General features: G+C 49.6%; 1 protein-coding gene and 1 long non-coding RNA gene across 7 annotated transcripts in view; one reads left to right on the top strand and one right to left on the bottom strand.

The window, feature by feature from the left end:
- The window catches only part of ME3 (malic enzyme 3), a 188374-nt gene that overhangs the window by 126823 nt on the left and 39298 nt on the right, over window positions 1-22253 (top strand). For all 6 annotated transcript variants that reach the window (XM_081798983.1, XM_081798982.1, XM_031031114.2 and 3 more), the window contains 2 exons: window positions 5981-6142; window positions 15678-15781. In XM_081798983.1, coding sequence (XP_081655109.1) covers window positions 5981-6142; window positions 15678-15781 — 266 coding nt within the window. The remainder of the gene's footprint in view (window positions 1-5980; window positions 6143-15677; window positions 15782-22253) is intronic.
- On the bottom strand, window positions 2252-9564 carry LOC145716245 (uncharacterized). The gene is made up of 3 exons (XR_014138802.1): window positions 9344-9564; window positions 4269-4374; window positions 2252-2839 (listed from the first exon to the last, which is right to left on the bottom strand). It is a non-coding gene; the product is annotated as an uncharacterized LOC145716245 (long non-coding RNA).

Genomic DNA, 22253 nt, shown 5'->3' with positions numbered 1-22253 from the left:
GCCCCCAAAGTGGGTCCTGAAGAAAGGGGTGTGTTGTTTCTCAGGCGAGCAAGCTGAGGTTCCGTGACTTGCCCATGGTCACCCATGAGTAGGTGTCGACGCCCCCAGAGCCCTGCAGCTGAGCCACCTCCTCCCCAGCTGCTGAGTCGAGGAGGCAGTTTTCCAAGGCACGGGTATCTTTAGATCCTGATGTTGGCGGCCTCTTGGCTGGAGGGGAGAAGTGGTTCAGAGGAGCTTCTGAATCACATCCGAAGATAAAGGATGACTTTCCCCGGTGTCCCAGCCAGAAAGTAAAACTGCAAACTGCAGTGTAGGAGAAGCAGGCTGGCAGGGAGGTGAGGCCAAAGCCCAGGGCTGGGGGGACCATAGAGTTTTGTGGGCCCCTCTTGTTCAGGGAGGAGGGGGTGGGCCAGGTCGCCCAGAGCTGTCCGGCTATAAATCATGAAAAGGAGTGAGAACTGCTTTTCTGACTCTTTCCCACAGTGGCCACTGCCTTGAGCCTGAGGAAAACTCAGCTGAGAATAGCCCCCCTCCCCACAGCTTTCCCAAGCTCCTAAATCTCTCCCTCACCCCAGGCCCAGCATCTTTGGGAGGAAGGAGGGAAGGTACTGAGAGGCAGCTGGGTAGGGGAGGCCCAGGAGCAGCCTCTGCTGCTGAGCACCAACCACATGGGCGTCCCAACTTGGACCAGGTGCTGGTGCCAAGTGCCTGCCCATTATGCACAGGCCCGCCACATGTTAAACCCACTCTGTCCTTGGTGTCCAAAGGTGGGTGTCCTGGGAAACATTCTCTGAGATGGACATTAGCCTCTCAGGGAGTGCTCTTGGGATCAATACCTCTAGAAGGGAAGGAAGCAGGAGAAAGGCTAGAAAGAGGTTGGGCGGAGTGAGGCCTCAAGGAAGCCTCAGCTGAGCCCATGAGGAGCCTCTGGAGCTGGGGTGGCTCTTCCAAGTCCAACGGAGTTGGGGCAGGGGAGCTGGGCCTTTATACCCCTGCATCCATCAGTCATTGGTTGTGGGCTGCTGCCCTTCGGGACAGGGTGTGACTTGGGGCAAGGTGGCTCTTCAGTCAAGGAAATTCTCCAAGTGGGCTGACACCTGAGGGAACAGCTGAGGGAATCACTCCTTGAGTCCTGAAAGGGAGATGTGGGCAGCACATCCCTGTATCCACCTCATGCAGCATCTGACCTCATCGACTTCTAATGACCTATAAGTGGTGAGGATTATTATTACCCCCATTTTATAGACAAGGAAGGTGGCTGTTTGCCTGTGAAGGGTTGAACCAAGATTTGCAACTGCAGACTGTGTGTTATTTATGTAGTGGAGAGAGAAGGGGAGGAAGAGGAATAAAAAAGGAAGGATGAGAGAGAGGGAGGAGGTGAGGGCTGTGGGCAGCCCATGACATAACTACAGATCCAAGGAACCTGGGGCTACAGCAAGTAAGGAAACTGAGGCTAGAGCAATGGGGTCAGCCCCATTGGGTCCACCTAGGCTAAGGCACATGGGCAGTAAAGCAGAAAAGGCTGTAGGTCCACACTAGGTGGACAGAGGAAGAATGTGGCCCACCCTCCTCCTTCGTCATCTGAAATACAGAGGAGGTATGAGTTGCAGATGCCATCCAAACAAGGAAGCTGTAATCCTGTAGTTCACTGATAGTTACTGCTGGACTCTAAAACCCCACAGTGCTGCTCAGGCTTGTCCTCAGATTTTGACTTCTACCGTACTAGTGGCCCTTGGCATCCAGCTCCATTGATGTCATGAAAAATAAGATCCAGCACCTTCTCCCTGAACTTGTTCATTCACACCACATATGAAGCAGTCCTGTGGAAAGCCTCTGCTCTCTATGTTGGATCTATCATATTGGCCACCATTTATCCAGTTCCTATCACATTGCAGGCACCAAGCTAAGTGCCTGAAGAATCAAAGATGACAAGACCCATTACTTGCCCTAAAGAGCTTAGAACTATGAAAGATGAAGTTATCATCTAACTAACATAATACGAGGAAAATGCCATGGGAACTTAGAGGAAGGAGTATGACTTCTGGAAGGGGAACATCAGGGAGGAAGGTGACTTTTGTACTGTTCCTTGAAGCATACAAGGATGGTAGGATTTGGATCACGGAGATCATAGGGATTGAGGGGTAAAATGGCATGTAGTCGGGAAAGTACAAACCTTATACAAGGTTGGAATTATTTTATTTGGATAAAGAAGAAATTCAAAGAGCAGTTAGGACCTAGACCATGGAAGGCGTTAAACGCCAAAGATGTTTGAGCTTTATTTCACAGGCATCGAGAGACATTGGAGGTTTGGGGTAAGGAAGTCACAAAGCTGGGTGTGCTTTGGAAAAATGAAATGGGGCACGGGGAATCCAAGAGTGGAGGGACCTGTGAAGAGACCACTGCAGTGGTCAGATGAGATGGATGGGCTCACCCGAAGGCAGCAACAATGCAAGTGAAGATCATGGAACAAATGGAAAAGTAAGGAGCAGATGGAATCAGCAGAACTTGGTGACCAGTTGGCTGTGGTTGACGACCGCCAGAGAGGAGTTGTAACAGGACAGTTTTGAGCTTGGGAAATCCAAGGTAATGGAGGGAGGACAGCAGAAGTGAAAGGTTTAGAAGAATAAAGGGAAAGCAGATTCATTTGGTTAGGGACTCGGGAATTTGGGGGGACTATTGGACATCCAAATGGCAATGTCTGCTTAGAGAGGACGTAGGAGCCACAAGCTTTGCATGGCCGACTTTCTTGGCCAATGGCCACCACGGTCTCCTCTTGGTTCCATTTCATTCACTCATTGAACAGATGCTTACTGTATGGCCTTCCTGTGATAATGCTGAACTAGAGAGAAGATAAAACAATTAAAAATCCAATATGGGATCTTTGCCCCAAATAATAACCATCATCATAATCATAAGAGCAGTAACCGTTTATTGATCACTTACCCAAGGCACCTGGTTAAAATGAGACTGATACTACTTCATCATTGCAACCATCTGATGAGTTAGGTATGATTATCCCCCACTTGATGGAAAGTTAAAACTCAGAAAAATTATCTGTTTACCCAAGATTACATATGGTGCATTATCAAGGAGCCTAAATTTAAATACTGGTTATCAGACTCCAGAACCCCCGCCATTAATCTTTAGGTTGTTTGGTGAGATAAAATGTGCATTTTTAAAAATGTTAAATAAGAACCCAAATATGTAAGCAGAACCTTATGCAGGGGTTGGCAAGCAGTAGGTACTTAGTCAATGTTTGTGGCAGGCAGGCAGGCAGGAAGGGTGCGCAGGCTAGCTGTGTGGTAGCCCTAACAGGTGCTAGGAGAAATCGCATTAGATTGTAATGGAGCAGGGTTGGCATGCTGGAGGAGGACCTTCTAGGAGAGAGGACAATGGGGGCTGAGAGGGAGGAGATCATACGTGAGTTCAGAGGATGTCTGGGAGGAGTGAGGAGGTCAGTTTGGCTGGAGTAGGCACTTGTGTGCAAATGAGTAGCAAGAGCTAAGTTAGAACATATACTGGGTTCAGATCATTAAGGTGTTAAATGTTTTGGACTCTATTCTATGGACAGTTTGAAGTCATTCAAGGTCTTTGAGCCTGGGAATGGCATGATGAAAATGGGTTTCTGACACAATGCATGCGGAGAGACTGGAAGGAGGAAAGATGAGTCTGGTCATGAAGCGTTGTAATAATCCAACCAATAGCACTGAGTGATGGAGAGAGGGTGGCAGATGGAAGTGAGGAGGCAGCCGTGCAGGAGAGGGCCCTTGCACGGTTCAGGCTGGGAGGGCAGCCCTGGAGAGCCCTGTCACCATCTGGGAAGGCCCCAGAGTTGTAGGCATAACACCCTGGAGTAGGAGCCGACCTCCTCTGGTTAACTCACTGCCCCTCAATGGAGAGAAATTCTGAGAGACTGGGAATTGGAATAAGGAAGCCTTGATCAGGAGAGATGGTAGAGGAATGCCCTGAGTCTGGGCAGCATGAAAGCACAGGCTCCCCCAGGGGGAGGTCAGAGGCAGGGCAGAAGTTGACCAAGAGCACAGGTGCTTTAACCCCGTTGCAGTGGTGGTAGAAGGACCCCAGAGCCAGGAACCCAAAGCCTGATTAGGATTCTGACCTGCCACGTGCACAAGCAAGGTGACTTTGGTAGCCCATCTAATCTTTCTAAGATACCTCATGTGGAAACATCCAATCCAGGGCCTGGCTTCTGGCTGATACTTAACACATGTATATAAAACATGAAGGTCTTAGAGTTTCTGTTTGCTCACCTGTGAAACGGGGATAACAATCTCAGACTCACCCACCTGCCAGGGCTGTGGGGAGAATCAGGTGGCATGTGGGTTGAGAACACTCTCCATAGAGGCAGTAGATAATCTGAGGGGGAAAATCATGATCGTCATGGGTCTCTTGCTCTGCCCGCCCCCCCAAGTCCCCTTTCCAGAAGTGGAGTGTTTTTAAGAATCTCTATACCTGTTTCTACCGAAAGGCGGCACCTCTGTGTGCTCTTACTCTTAGAGAGCTGGAGAATATAAATGATAAGATGCCATGGGCCCTTTGGGTCCTGGATCATAAACTCTTCCAGAGCAAGAATGGGTCTTCATCTCTTTATCCCCAGGGCTTAGTGTGCCTGCATAGATTGAGCTGAGCCCCATGATGCCCAAGAGCACCACGCTTGGGGCACTGGGATGTCCATCACTCAGAGCTGGTCCTAAGCCCTGGTCAAAGCCAGGCTCCAGTGGAGGGATAGATAGCCCCATAAATGTAACTCATTTCGAGATGGAGGGAGGCAGTGATGGTGAGCAGGTCAGGGTAACTATAAACAACTTCACTGTCACCCAAGGGGATTTCTGTGGCCTGACTTTTAAGACCCTTCACCGTCTGACTCCTGCCTGATATTCTGTTCTCTCCTTTCATGCGACCTGCACTCCTCGTTCCCCACACACAGCCCACACCCTCCCCACCTCTGTCCTGCATCCGAATTTCCTTTTGCATCAAGTACCTTTCTCCCCAGCTGGACCCCTGCAGACAATCTTCTCCTGTGTGCCCTCACCCTTACGAAGGGTTACCCTACAGGATGTAATTCTCCCTTCTCAGTCTCGGCTACCCTCGTGCTGCTCCACTACCCTCACTTTCCTCCCAGAGTTGTTAATTATAAGTAGACATGTTTCATCTCTTTTTATTGCCCCTTAGTTCTTTAAGGCCTGAATCCATACAGACTTGTTATTACAAATGAGCAAAGTGATGCTCCTTCTCCCAGGATCTGGCATAGTGTCTGCCAAGTAGGTGCTTCATAAATATGTAGTAAAAGAATGAATAAATGAATATCTATCAAAATCATAGTAATTTCTATCACCATCAGCTTCTTCATCTGTTAATTAACAGCAAGAAAGCCCCGAACTAGCACGAAGTATGCCACCAGTGATTATTTGCCAAAGCACAGTGGTAACCCCAGTACAGCTTGAGAACCCTCCTGGGTTCCTGGGAAGTAGTGACCCCAGCCGCTGTCACGGGAGCCCTGCCCTTTGCAGGTTGGACTTACTGTACCCCAGGAGCAGGCGGAGGGCACTTCCATCAGCCTCAAAACCGTGGGCTTGTGGCAGCAGCATGAACACTTGTCCCTCAGGGTCTCCTTTCATTATGGTCCTGTGCCCAGATCTCAAGCTGGGAATATCTGCTTAGTTTCTTTGAGGGAGAGTGACCAGATGTGGTTTCCCTCCAGCTGTTTCTGCAGCCCCTGTCGCAAATCTCAGAATGCGGGGTAAGGTGTCTGCCCAGCTCAGTGGGGCTTCTCACCAGCCTGCCAAGATGGGGGACAGGGAGAAGGACTGCCACCTGCAATGGAAAGAATCCCTCGGCCTTTTCCCCGACCAGGGTTCCATCCCCCAGCAGAGGAGGTGGGCATCCACCTGTCAAGCCCAACGCAGGAGGGGTGATAAAATGAGCACTTTGTCACAAGAGGCTCTTCCCTGATTGTTTCCAGGCCGTGGTGGTGACTGATGGGGAGCGCATCCTGGGCCTGGGAGATCTGGGCTGCTACGGCATGGGCATCCCCGTGGGCAAGCTGGCCCTGTACACAGCGTGCGGAGGGGTCAGCCCACAGCAGTGCCTCCCCGTCCTGCTGGATGTCGGCACCAACAATGAGGTAACGCACCACCTGGGCCTGGAGCCCTGGGGCCAGAAGCTGATGGCTGGAGTGGGGCTGGGGCATCTTTGAAAGGGGCAATTATATCTGTAAAGCACTGGGACATTTCTTTCCTGGGTCCCCTTCGCCAGGGCACTTCCCCTGCATGGCCGAGAGGTGGGGACCTTTCTTCTCCATGCCTGCCCAGCCCATTCCCTTCCCCACCTCCCCACCCCCCACCCCCCAGCCACGGGGATTCCTGGCTCCCCTTCCTCCTCAAGGCCCTCTGTGCCCTCCATGACCCCAGCTTGGGCCTTGTTTGCTTCCCCACTCCATGACTGCCCTCCGAGGCCTCTCTCTGATTCAGTAGTGAGGAGGGTCCCTTGATCCAGGCAGAAGAGGCTGCTGGGAGGTATTTTTTCAGCATTGTAGAGGTAGGCTGCCTCAATGAAAGAATTAAAACCCAAAGCACCAGGGCCAGGGGATGAAATATCTGAATCAGCCAGATGAGTGTCCTGCAAGCCCAGGGAGAAAACATGCTCCAAGCTGTGGGTGAGATCCACCTGCAGATGCCAGATGGTTTGGGATATAAGGAGCTCAAACCACAGGCAAGAGTTTGGCTGCTCTGGGTACCTCCCTGGGACACGGGGTTTGTGTGCATCTGCAGGCTCCGTTCTGGGTCCCTGTGTCAGAGAAGACAAAAAACTACCCAAGAATTCCTTCTTCATGGCATGCATCTCTGAGTTTAAAATCTGTGCAAATTCATCTTTTTTAAAATGGGAAAAAAACAGAAAATCAGAGAGGTTAAAAATATCAGTTATACATCAGTACTAATCATGCTTTCCATTTTGATATATTTCCTTCCAGCCTTCCCCCTCCCCCCGCCCCACCACAAAGTATTTATAAAACCAAAATTGGGTTTGAATATATAGTTTTGTATCCTGCTTTTAAAACTTAGTATATATGGTGAGTTTTCTACCAGGTCATTAGCCATTTTGCACAATGTCCACTCCCTGGGGTGTCACAGTTTACAGAGGAAACCTCCCACAGCTGGACACTCAGGTTGCTTCTCATCTTTTTGCAAATATAAGTTTTACTCTGAGCCCATTTTTTGCAGATCAGTCTTTGTTTCTACTTGTGATTATGTCCTAGAAACAGAAATGTTGAGGCAAAGGGAGTGGTCTTCTAGATTCTTGATTCATATGGTCGAAAAGGTTATCTTACTCGAATTCCACAGTGATCTTTCTCAAGATACTTGACATGACTCTTTGCATGGCCATCCTCCTCCCTGGACACCATACATCCCCATTTCTAAACGAGAACGAGCACTGTGGCTCCTTGCAAGGAATGATGCTTATTCAGGCTTCAGCCACAGATGCCATCAAGTGAGAGGACAGCCAGGCAGACCTCGCTTAAAAGCTGGGAAATTGTGGGTGTGGGAGTGGGGTGAGGGAGGACAAGGGTAGTGGGAGAAGGACTGGCCTGGGAAGTGGGGACCCTGGTCCTGACACCACTGACAGCCAGCTGAGTCCCCGCACCTATTCAGACTTGAGCCCCTTCCAGTACAATGAGGAACTGGACCAGAAGGTTTTTGAGTGTTCTGCCTCCAAAGCTCTTCTCCATATGCCTCCGCTCTAGCCTAGGAGACAGGAGGCAGGATGGCAAGAGCAGTCTTCAAGGTCTGCTGCATGCTGTGGTTCTCTTCCCCAGACCAGATGTCTGGGTCTTGCAGAAATGGTTCTTTGGTCCCAACATGCATGGAATCATGAAGGCGAGGATGAGTGTAGTGAACTTTGTTTTAGCTGTTCTTCCCATCCAATTCCTCCTACTGTGTTCCAACAGGATTTAATTGAGACCTTTACTCATTTTCTCCTAAAAGCTGACTTTAAGCAAGATTGGGTCTGATTCTAAGGCCACTATATCCCCTGGAAGGGTGTGGGTTGCCTCTAGCATTTGCATAAGATCCCATGTCATTGAAGATCGACACCCTGCAATGATGTGCTGAAACTTAGAGCTAGCCCCAACTTATAATAAACCCACCAGAAGAGATGGCAGGAAGCTATGAGTAAGTCATGGCCAGGCACTTTTCACAGACCACCCTGTGTAAGCTTGACAACTCAGAGAAATTAATTTGCCCGAAAAGAAGATCTGCCAGGAGTGGCAGGGCGGGGATCCTAATCTCTGTCCGCCCCCGTCTGCCCACACCACCCCTGCCTGCCTGGGTGCCAGCTGCTTTAGAAGTAAAGGTCATTTCTTGATTTTTAGAGTTTTTATTACTAAAGTAACCTGAACACACTATTCAAAATCTTGGAAAGGGAAATGGCATTTCTCCCACCATGCTCCATCCATGTTCCTTTCCAATATTCGTCTATGCATCAACATAGATGGAGTAACATGCATGTAATTTTGTTCTCATTTTCTCAATGAATGTTATTTTATGAACACTTTCTCCCTACTTATTTAGCAAAAGTTTATTGAATGTTTAGTAGGTGTCAGGCACTCTGCTAGGCATGAGGGAGAAAAATGAGAGCCAGAGCCTGAGTGGAATATTCTACACTATATTTCAACACTGTCACCTAATTGATCACTTTTAATGGCTAATGTGTTCCTTCTCCTCCAAGTGTCTGCTTCTCCGCCTGGGGCTTTAGGCCTCTGAATCACTTCTCCCTCCTGGCTGTGGAAGGAAGAGAGCGTCCCTTGGGTCTGCCCCCACTCCTGTCAGGAAGGACCAGAGTACTCCCCAGCTCAGAGGAGGGAACTCGCACTGAGGGCAGGTGCCGCCCCTGCCACGCCATGCGGGCGGGCAAAGAGAAAGCAGCTCCGAGCACTGCGGTGTGCCAGGCGTAGCTTGAGGCCTCTGTGGATTTGAACTTCATTTCACTCTCCCCAGGCTGTGTGAGATGAGGAACCTGAGACCCACACACGGGAACTACTCACCTCAGGCCCCACAGCGCTAAGTGTCAGAGCCAGGGTTTGAACCTGTCTCTCTGGCTCCAGAGCTGCCTTGTCCACCGTGGTGCACTGCTTCAAGGGGCCAGGCGTTTGTGTTACAGACTGGGTGATGAAGACTGGGAAAGGTGGTGGTTCACGCAGGCGGGGGCCCCATGGACGCCCAGGCCCAGGGGTTATCGACGCCATGAGCACGGTCCTCCTGCCCCAAAGAAAGGCAAACTCCCCCCAGACCCTCTTCACAAAATTCAAGACACAAAAATCCAGACTTACAAAGTGGCCAACATTGGGAAGACGGTGGTTTCGCTCTTCCAAATGCATTCATTATGTGATTTCCCACACTACAGTTCTTTAAAAAAAAAAAAAAGATTGCAAGGTTCCCGCCTCCCCGGAAGTCTTGGGGCACGTCTCTCCCCCAGAGCAAGCCAGAGCAATAGGAGAGAGAGGCTTAACCTTGCAACTTTCATCTACATGTCCGTGCAGGGAGCGTGCTGTTTGAGGAGCTGGAGTGTCGCGATAACAAGACCGTGTGTGTGTGTGTGTGTGTGTGTGTGTGTACGCGGGCGTGCTCTGTGAAAACTCCTGGGGCAACAGGAGCTCGAATCAGAGTCAAGGAAAACACCCTTCCACGTTTCCTGTTGAAGGAAAACATCTGCTGTCGACAGCCCTGAAACTCTGAGTCACTGTTACCTGCCAACCCCAAGGAGGTTTGGAAAAATAAATATGTGGGGCATCGATCCCATGAAGAGGTGATATCCCATGATTAAGTTCCAAAGGGACAAAGCCAGGGAGCCCCCCCCCCCGATAGGCCCACCTGCTGGGATCCTCCGTGGCTGTGCGTGGATTGGTTTGTGTCTTTTGTTTCATCCACATGCAGCCAGACAGTGTCACAGACTGTCCACGGTCGAAGGGACCTGAGCTACAGTTGACCCTTGAACAACGCAGGAGTGAGGGGTGCTGACACCCACGCAGTTGAAAATCCACACAGGACTTTTCAGTCCCCAAAACTTAACTACTAATAGCCTACTATTGACTGGAAGCCTCACCGATGATGTAAATAGCCAATTAACACGTATCGTGTGTGTGGTATGGATTATATACTGTCCCCTTACAATGAAGTAAGCTGGAGAAAAGCAAGTGTTATTAAGAAATCACAAGAGAAAATACATTTAGAGCACTGTACTGTATTTATTGAAAAAAATCCACAGATAAGTGGACCTGTGCCATTCAAAGCTGTTGTTCAAGGGTCAAATGTACTTCTCATTGAGACCCCTCATTTCACCCAGAAGGGGCGCAGAGCAGAAATGGCTTGCTCCAGGTTTGACTCCAAGCCCAATGCTCATGCCACTCCACACGACAGGTCCTGCAGGGCAACCCCGGGGCTTGGCTTTAAAATGGTCCCTGAGCCTTAACAATCTTCTCCTGGCAGAAGTCTTGAGCCTCAATGGGTTCTAATGGGGGGATGTCTTCTTGGGGAGACATGGGAACAGACTGTCCACAGAGCCCAGCAGGCCATCCCTGGGGGTGCTGCCGGAGTCCCGGGGAAGCGTGGGGCTGCCAACAGAGCTGGGCTTGAAGGGCCATGTCCACCTCGTAAGAGCATCGTTACTGCAGCTGATAAACAGCCCGCACTCACCCTGTGGTGCCGTCAGATGCACTCGCTCTGTATACACGTGACCTTTGAGGGTGCCCCTCCTAGGATCTTCATAGCTGATCCCTGGGCTTAACTGAGCCCCCAAAGACATGCGCGGTAGGCATACCTGCCACCCTGAGGGGGGAACGTGTGCTGTGTCCACAGCGTGAACCCAATCCCAGGACCTCCCCAGACCCCCAGATGCTCCCCAAGTAACTTCTTCGTGTGCCTGTTGCTACATGAGATAAATACTTTTCCCAGCCAGAAGCTTCATCTATCTTCCAGTTTAAAGCCAGTGCTCAGGGAGTGAGAGGGCAAGTGAAGAGGAGGAAACCAGTTTTGTTTTTCATGACATTTTGTCTCCAAGAAAAACCCAAAGTCACAGACCTAAGGGACAGAGCCTAAATTCAAACTAGGTCTGTCCATCTCCAAAGCCCAGACCCCGTTCTGACTCTAAAGCCAGACCATACTGCGGGCACTCAGAGGAAGCATCCTGAGCAGGGCGACCCAGCGAGGCAGTGCTCTTTCCTCTGCAGACACTGCCTGCCAGCTTTCAAGGTTCCTTCTGCCTCTCCTGATAGGGCTACCAGATTTAGCAAAGAAAACTATAGGATGCCAGCTCAATTTAAATTTCAGATAAAATAGCTAATTGCATTTTTGCATATGTCCCATGTATGCTCCATGCAAAACTTGGGACATAGGCTAAAAAAAAATCTTGCCTATCTGAAATTCAAATTTAACCAGGCGTTCTGTATTTTATCTGGCAATACTTGCTGCTAAACACTTCTAAGCATTTATGTAAGGAAGTCAAGGATAGAGGAGGGCCACAAGGAGAGAGTCCAGGCCAGCTAAGGGTCCCACACCTTGCTGGCGGCCATTCTGATGGCCGCGTCACTCAGTGGGACAGTGAGCAGGATGGGGACTTCTTGTTTCGCGTCGTGCCAAGACAGCCATGAGTGCTCCACCTTGTGCTGCTGCCAGAGGAGGCCCAGCTGGCTGGCGATGGGGACTCGGCTTCCGTCCTGCTGTCCCTGCTCCCCAGCCTCCTCTGCAGGATCAGAGCCCGCACCTTCCCTGCCATGACTGAGTGCCTCCAGAGGACCGGGCAGAGGGTGAGGAGCCACCCCCAGGTCACCTGGTCCCCACAACATGGAATATTGGGGGTAAAGGACACTGTCATGAGATCCAGGCAAAGCAAGGCTCAATTTCAGCTCAGCCACTTTCTGGCTCACCTTCCTCATCTATAGCATGGGGATGACAGTATGTAAGGTGGAAGGATCACATTACTTTTGATTCAGGAGTGAATTATTTGAAAGTTCTATATAAAGAGAAGAAGCTCTTTTTAGTATTATCTCCATATAGAAACTTTCTTTCCAATTTGTGTATGTGTGCTTAGGTATGAAGTATTTCAGGCATAATTTTAATATAAAAGCAAAATATAAGGAATGTTCTAAAGCTTTCATAGCCACCCTTCTATCTCAGTAGTACCTCTTTATAGTTGGCCTTTGACTTTAAATGCAGATATACTGAGGAATTTTTGGAAAATCCAAAAATTCCTCAGTATTCCTGGAGAATCTGATTTGCCCCACAAACCGCACATGGAACACTGAGAAATTTGCTTTTTGCTGCCTGATGTACCAGTGATCCAAATCAGCCACTTGGCAACATTACAAGTTATAACTCACTGTGGCCCCGGGGAAGTCTCTTACAAGAACTAAAAATGTGAATCTTTTCTGCAGGTGCCAGCAGTGATACTGTTTTTATCATTTCTCTGCGTGCCCTCTGGGCTGTATGTGTGTGCTTCAGAGAGTTGAAGTTACATCTGTGTAGTTTTGTATCCTGCTTTTCTCACTTTCAATAATCTCCTACATGTCAGTCCAGGTGGCTGCATAGTCTTAAAAACCACCAATTTTAATAACTGCCTAGCTTTTTTTTTTTTTTAAAGATTTTATTTATTTGTCAGAGAGAGAGAGAAAGAAAGCACAAGCAGGGAGAGCGGTAGGCAGAGGGAGAAGCAGGCTCCCTGCTGAGCAAGGAGCCTAACGTGGGACTCAATCCCAGGACCCTGAGATCATGACCTGAGCTGAAGGCAGATGCTCAACCAACTGAGCCACCCAGGCATCCCTAACTGCCTAGCTTTCTATCAAGTCATCACAACATTTATGGTTTGCCCTCGGCTGGATGTTTGCTGCCTCTAAGTGGCTTTCAGAGGGTCACCTTGAAGGTGGCATGTGAAGGGGAGCACAAATGTGCCCCCTGTCATCCTTCTGTCTCACAAATACATACACCTGCCAGGGCAGAATCCTAACCTGTCTCACGGAGGGATTGCCCATGGGTGAAGGGAGTGAGAAACGAAAGGCCTCTTGCTAAACATAGACCCGCGGTGCCTCAGGTGATGCGCATGAGCACTGGACCTGAGGGTTTAGGAAGGCAGATCCTGCCTATTCTTTTCTGTCCCCTACACTTTTGCACAATGACCTCCACCTCCACAGCACCGTCAAGACAGTATGGATCTAGAGCAGTGTCTAACAAAAACGGAGTCCATTCTGGTTGATGTGCAAACAAGCCGCCCACGCAGTAGGGCTCTGTGGCAGCGACCATGGGTGCTGGAGCCAGGCAGCTTCGCTGTGACTCCCGACTCTTCCCCGTACCAGCTCGGGGGCTGGGCAGCTTGCTTCACCTCTCTGTGCCCCATTGCCTCATTTGTCAGATGGGGGAAATTGCAAGACCTACCTTTGTGTCTGCTTGGGCCCCTCTAGAAACAGAGGTGTGAAAGGTTTCTTGGGGGACTCCCGTGAAGAAAAAAGGGGGGAGCAGGAGGAGTCGGCAAGTGGGTAAGGCCTTCAGACCCCAGTGCACGTGCGAGACCTGTGACAGGAGAGGCGGGAGGAGGGAGACCTCAGTCCCAAGAGCCCAGCCCGCAGTGGGGTCCTGGGAAAGCCTCGGGCAGGGTGACAGGAGGCCCCGAGCAAAGGTCGCCCGCAGGAGGGCCGGCAGGGCAGCCCTGGGCCGCCCTTGACCCTGCCATGTTCAGCCAGGGCTAGGAGCCACCCAGGGGGAGGTGGTGGCTGAAGGCTGTCCGCCCATCTCCCTGCCCTCAGCAGGTTCTCTTCAGGGAGTTCTGAGCTGCACACCTCCATGGCTATCCCACCAGAGGGGAGATACGAGTACTTAGAACAGTCCTTAATATGTGGCACATAGGAAGTGCCATGGAAGCTACAGCTGCAGCCGTTACTGTATAGCATGTGTTATAATGCACAAAGCTCTTTCCCGTATTATTCCATGTCATCATCCCAAGCACCCCCTGCAGCTGGCCTCTCCTCCCCATTTGAGGAATGAGAAGACAGGTCCCAGGGGTCCTGTGATTTGCCCGAGGTCACATGGAGGGTCAGGGATGGGGGTCGGAGTGAATGGAAGCCACTCGAGGGCGGGGTTGTGGGGTCCTTACCTCTGCATCCTGCGGTTCAGATAGAGATGAGGGTAACACCGACGCTTATCCTCAAGGAGCTCCTGTTCTGATGAAATAGACACAAATAGATAACTCCTGGAGACCCTCACACATGGAATTACTTCCTGTTTCCTAAATACAGCAGGTACATCTTCTTCTGTCTGCCTCCAGCCCCCAGCCCTTCTTTGTGCTGACTTCCCCACCTGGAGGGCCCAACCCACCTGTCAAAACCTGCCTTTTTTTTTCTTTCTTTTTTTTGAGAAAGAGAGGGAGAGTGTATGTGTGATGGTGGGGGCGGGGAGCAGAGGGAGAGGGAGAGAGAGAGAGAGAATCTCAAGCAGGCTCCACTCCTCATCGCAGAACCCAACATAGGGCTCAATTTCACCACCCTGAGACCATGACCTGAGCAGAAATCAAGAGTTGGACGCTTAACCAGCTGAGCAACCCAGACGCCCCCAGAATCTGCCCATCTTTTAATGCTTGGTGATTTCCTCCTGGCAATCACCACCTGTCCCCCAATGGGAATTACTTTATTTCCTTCTCTGTCCTTCCATGCACCACACTTCGTGCCAAAGCCTATCATTCTGCACTGTAGTAGAGTTTGTTTACTCATTAGCCCCCTGCAATAGACCGTGGGCACATGGAAGGCAACAACCATTTCCTACTCATTTACAAATCCCCAGTGGGGCCCAATGTCAGCAGTAATGGATGATCCATAAACGTGTATGACTGGGTCCACTGATTCTATGCAGGGTGGATGTGTGAGGGGGTAGAGAGGAGGTGGGGAGGTGTGTGTGAGCACTGTGACAGCGCTGCAGGAGGTGGAGTGGGGTGGGTTACCTAACACAGGCTGGTATTCAGGTGGGCATCTTTCTTGAACTGCAATCTCTGGTTGTATATTCTGTCCTTGTACCTTCAAGGACTAGCGCAGTGCCAGGCACATGGTAGGTATTCAGTAAGTTTTCTTTGAGTGAATAAAGTGTTTTCTCATTCGAGTCCAGATCAGTGGCTTTGGACAAGATCCAATAAATACCTCAATCTAGATGCTGCCTGGAGGGGTTCTCAATCAGGGGCAGTTCTAACCCCCAAATAGACATTTGGCAGTGGTTAGAGACTTTTTTTTTTTTTGTCACGACTGGGGGTGCTACTGACTTCTAGTGGTTAGAGACCAAAGATGCTGCTAAATATTCTGCAGTATGCAGTTCAGCCCTCCCATCCAAGAATTCCAAGCCCAAATGTCAATAGCCCCACTGTTGAAAAACCTTAAAATAAACCCAGAGCGCCTACAGCCAGGGTTTGGAAGGCTCTGTCTGAGAGGATTTTCTGTATCAAAGCATCCTTGGTTCCTGAAGTTGGAACCACCTAGGAGTCCCAGCTCAGTCAATGGCTTAGCTTCCAGACCCTTCCAGAGATGACAGCTGACGAGGAGGGGTCCACAGGCCACTTCCGACTCCCTCCTCCCTTCCTCTCCCTGGTCCTTCCCACTAACCCAGGACCATTGAGCAAACGGATGCCGTCTATTCCAGGAGCTGCTCAGAGACCCTTTGTACATCGGGCTGAAACACCAGCGCGTGCGTGGGAAGGAATACGACGACCTGCTGGACGAGTTCATGCAAGCTGTGACGGACAAGTAAGTGGGTCAGCCTGTTCCTTTTGAAGTATGGCTCAAGTCAACACTGGTTCAGCAGATACACAAACAAGAGGTTGGAGATGCATGCTTTTCTGGTGGTCTGAAAATTGCAACTTGACCCCATGTCTCTGGCAGATGCAAAGCCAATGGGTTTGTTCTGTGGGAGAATCTTTGAGAGCAGGGAGGGGAGAGAAGAGGGTCGATGACTGAAGGCCTGTGACTGGGTGGTGGTTAAGTGTCTGATATCCCAGGAAGAAACCCCCCTTGGCTGAGCTGTTCTGGGCTCTTGGCATGAACAGGGATGTGGTGAGTGGTGGAGAAAAGAAGTGTACCCTTCTGACAAACTGGTTTGGGAAGGCAGCTTGCCACATGAGCCGTCATTTTCCACCTGTACTTGAGGACCGGTGGCATTAATGAGCCACCAGCGCAGGCCACACGGGCTGTGGGCCTGCAAGATTTATGAGGTGTCATCTGTGCACTGGGGTGTGTGATAATTGGCAGCTCTGCCCCCCTCACCTGCCCCATCTGTCTGCCATTATGGCCACCCGTACACCCTGCTGTGGCTGGCATGGTACTGACTGGGATGGAGTTCTGGAAACAGCCCTTCCCCCCACCCATGTTTAGTCTGACAGGCAAGTCAATCAAGACAGAGTTCTGGCAACTCAGCAGGCCCCTGCAGACCCAGCAGGTCCCCTAGTCACCTGAAAACCTTCAGCCTTTCTTGCGCAGGTCATGGCAGGGTTGGCTGGGCGTCCTTGGCAAAGGCCTCCTTTGCCTGCGCTCAGCCACTCAAACCAAAGCAGTGGGCTGGGGAGAGCGCTGCTCTGACCTATGCAGCTTTGGGGGCAGGAAAATTGGACTTGACTCTTGACCCCACCACCTCTAGGTCTGTGATGTTGTGGAGCAGGTCACTGAGCTTGTAAATCTCCTCATCTCATTTCCCTATCTGGGGATAGGAAGCAAGCATTTTATTGTTGTAGTTGTTTTTTAAGATGAAAGAAAATAATACTGTAGTTACATGGGATGGGAAGGACCTTATATAAAAGAAGAAATTAGTAAGGGCGTATGGGCTAGGGGGGCCAAAGTTCCTGAGTAAGTGAGAGGGTGAGGGTCTGGTGCACACCTGGAGGGCTTAGCCTTAGATAGGAGCACAAAGGCCTGGCCGCAGGGACTGGGGGTGGGGGGGAGCGCTGGGCACAGGTGCAGGCAGGTGGGTATTTGAGGTGGGGGTGTGTGGGAGGCCCACTGATTGAGGGCAAGGTCATCCACTGAGAGTGAGGATAGGGGCGGAAGTGGTGGAGGTTTAAGGCTGGAGAAGGTATAACCTGCAGTGTCCAAACTAGGGTGCTAGGGGATGATTGCTGGATGGCCCCATGGGCCCCCCGCAGATCACTGGGCATGAATTTAACCAATTTCCATGTTTTTCTCTAGCCAGTTTCAACTGTCTGGATGCAGGACAGGAAGAGGCAGAGAGTAGGATTTAATCAGGGTTGGGATTTTGATAGGCAAGAGAGAAAAAAAGAATTGCAAGTATATTCAAGGGGCTGATGATGGTGATGTGTCCTGAGGTCTGTGCTGAGTAAGAAGGGACATGAGGACATTATGGGGAGGATAGGGGACAGTGACATGCACGATCAATGAGGCTCAAGAATGACTGAGCTGGATAAAAGGTAAAATGAGCTAGACAGAGAGAGGCGGTCCTCAGGAAGTTAGGTGTTCACAGCTGAGATCGTAGAGGAGGTGCTGCCACCGAGAAATAACCACCAAGGCAGCTAATGGAGGGTCAACTGCATTAATAGAGGTGTAGCATCTAGAACAAGAGAGGTAAATGTCCCAGTTCCCTCTCCCCCTTTCAGACCATTCTGAACACCACATTCGGGTCCAGAAAGGATACTGTGAGGGTCATAAATGCCCTGACATGCCTTTGGAGAGCAGTAACCATGACAGTGAGGGGAAAGGCTTAGCCTGGTGGGGAGAGGACTCAGGGACTGCTCGGTCCATATCAGGATGCAGTACACCTCCAGATATCTGAAAGCTGTTCTTCCAGAAAGGGGCTCACCTTGTTTCCGTATACCCACATGGAGAAGAACCAGTTGGTAGAATGGCAAAGGAGGCAGTTTTCAGCTGAAAACAAATCAGAGCTATCTCACAGCCTACCTGACTCTCTGTGGGAATGAGTTCCCTGTCACAGAAAGTGTTCAAGTGTAGGTTGTTGGTGGTGCTATTACAGGAGGAAATGTAAACCTCAGAGACTCTTTAAGATGCCTTCCTACCCCAGGATTCCATTCGGACCACGCAAGATCCCTGCCTGGCTGGCAACATAGGTATTACTGTACCCATTTTGTGGAAGAGGACCCTGGGGCCCCGGGAGGCTAAGGAACCAGGAGTGCAGGGGGAGCGTGGGTCTGCTGGCCACTCGGGCAGACTGCTTTCCACCCTGCTGGGTTCCCTGCAGGGGAAGAGAAGGGGGTGCAATGGGCTTGGAGAGCCGGGTTTCTGCTCCCTGTGTCCGGGGCCCACTGCTTATCCAGTGAGTCAGAAGTCATTCCACGACTCCCCAAAGAGAAGTCTTGCTATTCGCATGAGGAGGTTAGATAAACGAGGATGTGAGAGGCGCTTCCATTTATCATCGGAATCAGCTCCCAGTCTCACAGACACGCAGGCAGTGGGGGGCCTGGGGAGGGGCACGCATCAGCCGAGAGGAATGTGTCCTCAAGTGGAAATGATGATGGGTTGACAGTTGCTTGTTTTGACTCTCTAATAAGCTAAAGCAGATGTTTCGGTGGATACTGGAGGTGGGAAATGAGCTGGTCTCCCCAGGCACTCTGGGGACTAGAGTAGCTCCAGGATGGAATGCCCGGACGGGGGAGGGTGTGAGTCAGCAGCCTTGAAGCCAAATACAATGTATTTTAAGAAAGAACTTTGGGAGACGTTGACTCCTGCCTTCAACTTCCTTGTCTTTTTCCAAACATCCTGCTACTGAGAAGCTCCACCTCTTTGCCCCTATCCACTAACGGGGATATAGTTTAAGGGTTTTTGGCCCAGAAAAAGAGTCACTGTAGCTCCGTTACTATCCTGGAGGCTGGCCGCTGGGAGCACCCACCCTGGCAGAAGTAATTGCCACGTAAGGCTGCGAGCGCGCTGCTCAGAGTTGAGACGAACATAGTCATTCCGTCCTCCCTGCCCTCTCTCTGCCCTGCAGACCCGGAGCCGGGTGCCTGAGTCACACGTTTTCCCTGGCCGTTTCCATCTCCATGTGTTTTCTCATTTGGGTTACTTACAGCAGAATGGATGGGAATGGTCTGCTTTCCGTTTGCACCTGTGGCCCTAGCCCCGTCTGATGCCTGGACTGACTGTGAGGTCAGCAGCAGCTTCCGCCTTTCCATGGGCTCGGGAGGGAAACCACCCCCTTTCCCTCTGGCTCCCAACCCTAAAATAGAGGTTCCTAAGGTGCTGAGAGGAGTGATAAAGAAAAGGGTAAATGATAGTTTAAAAAAAAAAATAACTGCTTTAAAAAAAAAAATCACCTGCTTTTTTGCACCAGGAAAATGTTCTTTTTGAGTCTCTCCATCTTTATATGTCTGGTTCTCTCTCTCTCTCTGTCTCTCAGTCTCCCTCAATCTCTCTCTGTCCTCTGTCACACACACACACGTGCACATACCATCCTACACTTGATACCTGAGGTTCACATCAGAGTGGGACTGGCACAATAAAATTTCCACCACATTCCACTAGTGAAAGCAAATCATAGATCCTACCAGATTCCAAGAGAGGGGAGAACACAGGACAAAAATACCAGGAGGCATGGTTCATGGGGCAGCACTGTCCCCTTGCAAACCCAACATCTTTTTGTGTGACATTTCTTACTACAAAAATGAGAAAGGGAAACTTGCCCAAGGATAAAAAATTAGTAGATTGCTCCAAGATCCACCCACCGATACTGACTTGGTAAGAGGCTACCCATATAGCCCCTCTGTACTTTGCTCTTGGAGCTGGAAGGAAGCCTTTGACGGCTGCATCTGCCACCACCGTCGCCCTTGAGAGCCACGTGCAGAGCCTTCATGCTTATTTCCCCAGTCTTGAATGTCCTTCCATTTTCATGGCTGTTTCCTTCTCATCATTCAGGCTTGGAGATGGGTCCACACCCAGGCAGCAGGGTCGTACAAGGCAGGATGTTGGCCCTGAGAGTCCTGCAGGAAACTAGGAGCCGTCAGTGGTTACTACACCCTCAGGGAAGAAGAGACAGGCTCTGCCGGGCAAGCCAGGCAAAAGACAAGGGGCTTGTGAGAGAAAGTATGTCTCTTGGAAGAAACCAAAACACTAAGCCTTCACCACATGTATATTTAGAGTCTGCATTTATAATATACACATAGTTAAGAAATGAGTGTAAAATACTGTCCCCTGCCAGCGATACGGCTAGAGAACCTTCCTGGCAGAAGGCAAAGTCAAACTTCTCTGTGAGGACACTCCCACAAGCCGTGCTGTGTGGAATCCCTCGAGGGGAAAAACAATTCCCCAGTGAAAATAAATTCATGATTCACAATAATCCACATGGAAACAATCCACACTGTGGGAAAATCAGATATACAACTAATAGAAGAATTAGAACCCCAGAAAAAGAAATATTCTCAGAAAGATTATAAAGTAGCTCTGCTTAAATCTATTAAAGAAATATTTTTCACAAGAATGAAGTAATAAGGAAAGTACAAGACATTTGGGGAAAAAACCAGCAAGCAAATTTGAAAAAGAATCAAAAAAAAAAAAAAAAAGTTTTCTGAAAATGAAAAACAAACTCCTGGAAATCCAGCAGAGCATTAGGGCAGGACACCATCAAAAAACCCATGTCCTCGGGCGCCTGGGTGGCTCAGTCGGTTAAGCGACTGCCTTCGGCTCAGGTCATGATCCTGGAGTCCCGGGATCGAGTCCCGCATCGGGCTCCCTGCTCAGCGGGGAGTCTGCTTCTCCCTCTGACCCTCCTCCCTCTCGTGCTCTCTGTCTCTCATTCTCTCTCACACAAATAAATAAATAAAATCTTTAAAAAAAAAAAAAAAAAAACCCATGTCCTCAAAACATACTGCCTGAGGGCATTTCAGAGACTCTCCATTCCTATGCCTGATTATCCAGAAAGGAAATGGGACACAAGGGTGTTTTATCAGGAAAGATTTTTTTTTTTAAGATTTATTTATTTGAGAGATAGAGGAGGGGGTGGGGGAGGGGCAGAGGGAAAGCATCCTCAAGCGGACTCTGTACCGAGCGGGGAGCCTGATGTGGGGCTTAATCTCACGACCCTGAGATCATGACCTGAGCCGAAATCGAGAGTCAGACACTTAACCCACTGAGCCACCCAGGCGCCCCTCAGGAAAGATTTTTCTGAGCTGCTACTGATGACACAGAGCATTTCTCAAGAGAAAGAAAGGGTGGATAAGACTGGAGCCCCCAAGTCCAAGCCTCCTCATGTCGTGCCAGAGGGGATATAGCAATTCCAAACAATCCCATAGTGTGGTCCATTCCTCTCATTTTCTCTTTGTCTCTCTTTCTCTGTGTCTTGTTCATTCACACACACACACACACACACACACACACACAGTTTCTTCTTATTCTACCACATTCATTTTATTAGGCTTAACCAGATTGTTTTTTAATAAAGTTGGATAACTGGAAAAAACTCTGAAAAGCAAAAGATTCCGTCAAGATAAGGTCTATACAGAAAAAAGTATCTGGATGCATCTACACCAAGCTGTTAACAGTGCCTGTAGTTAAAGGATGAGGTTGCCAGGGATTTTCGCTTTCCAAGCCATTCATTTCTATAACGTTTGATTGTTTGTGCACTGGCATCTCTTTTGTGATTAGAAAAAATAATGAATTTTTTTAATAATGAGTTAAGCATCAATTCTTTCCTAGAAATAGTTCCTTGTATTAAAAAAAAAAAAAGTCCACTAAAGAAAGAAAGAAGCAGGCAAGCATCCCACCCTTCTCCCTCTGGTGAATTCAGTGTGGGCTAACCTAGGCTCCTGTAGACAACAAAGCAATTCACATACATTCTGTCATTTAATACAATAGTCCTATTAAGTAGGTAATTTTTGTCCTGTCCCACTAAAATAGAAGTTGCAGGGAGGGAGGGATCTTTGACTCTTCTGTTCACTGCTACATCTCAAATACCCAGAACAATGCTAAGTGTACTGTGGATTTTCAATTAACACTTATTGAATGAATGCACAATTTACAGATAAGGAAACTGAGGCACAGAAAGGTTAGGGAGCTTGTCCAAGGTCACGCCTCCGGTTAATGGTGAAGCCAAGCTGTGAACCGAGGTAGTCTCACTCCAGAACCCACCCTCTAATTTGGATACTTTCTATCTCTATTATTTTACATGAAAGACAGTCCAACATACTCCAGACACCTTCTTGATACAGTAGGCAAAGAAGATAAATGGAGGGAAGGTCTTTTGGAAGCTATCCTACTTAGCATACTC

Source organism: Leptonychotes weddellii, chromosome 11, assembly GCF_054177405.1.
Source record: "Leptonychotes weddellii isolate Sample4059 chromosome 11, ASM5417740v2, whole genome shotgun sequence".
Lineage (NCBI taxonomy): Eukaryota > Metazoa > Chordata > Mammalia > Carnivora > Phocidae > Leptonychotes > Leptonychotes weddellii.
This window is presented reverse-complemented; position numbering and strand designations above follow the sequence as displayed.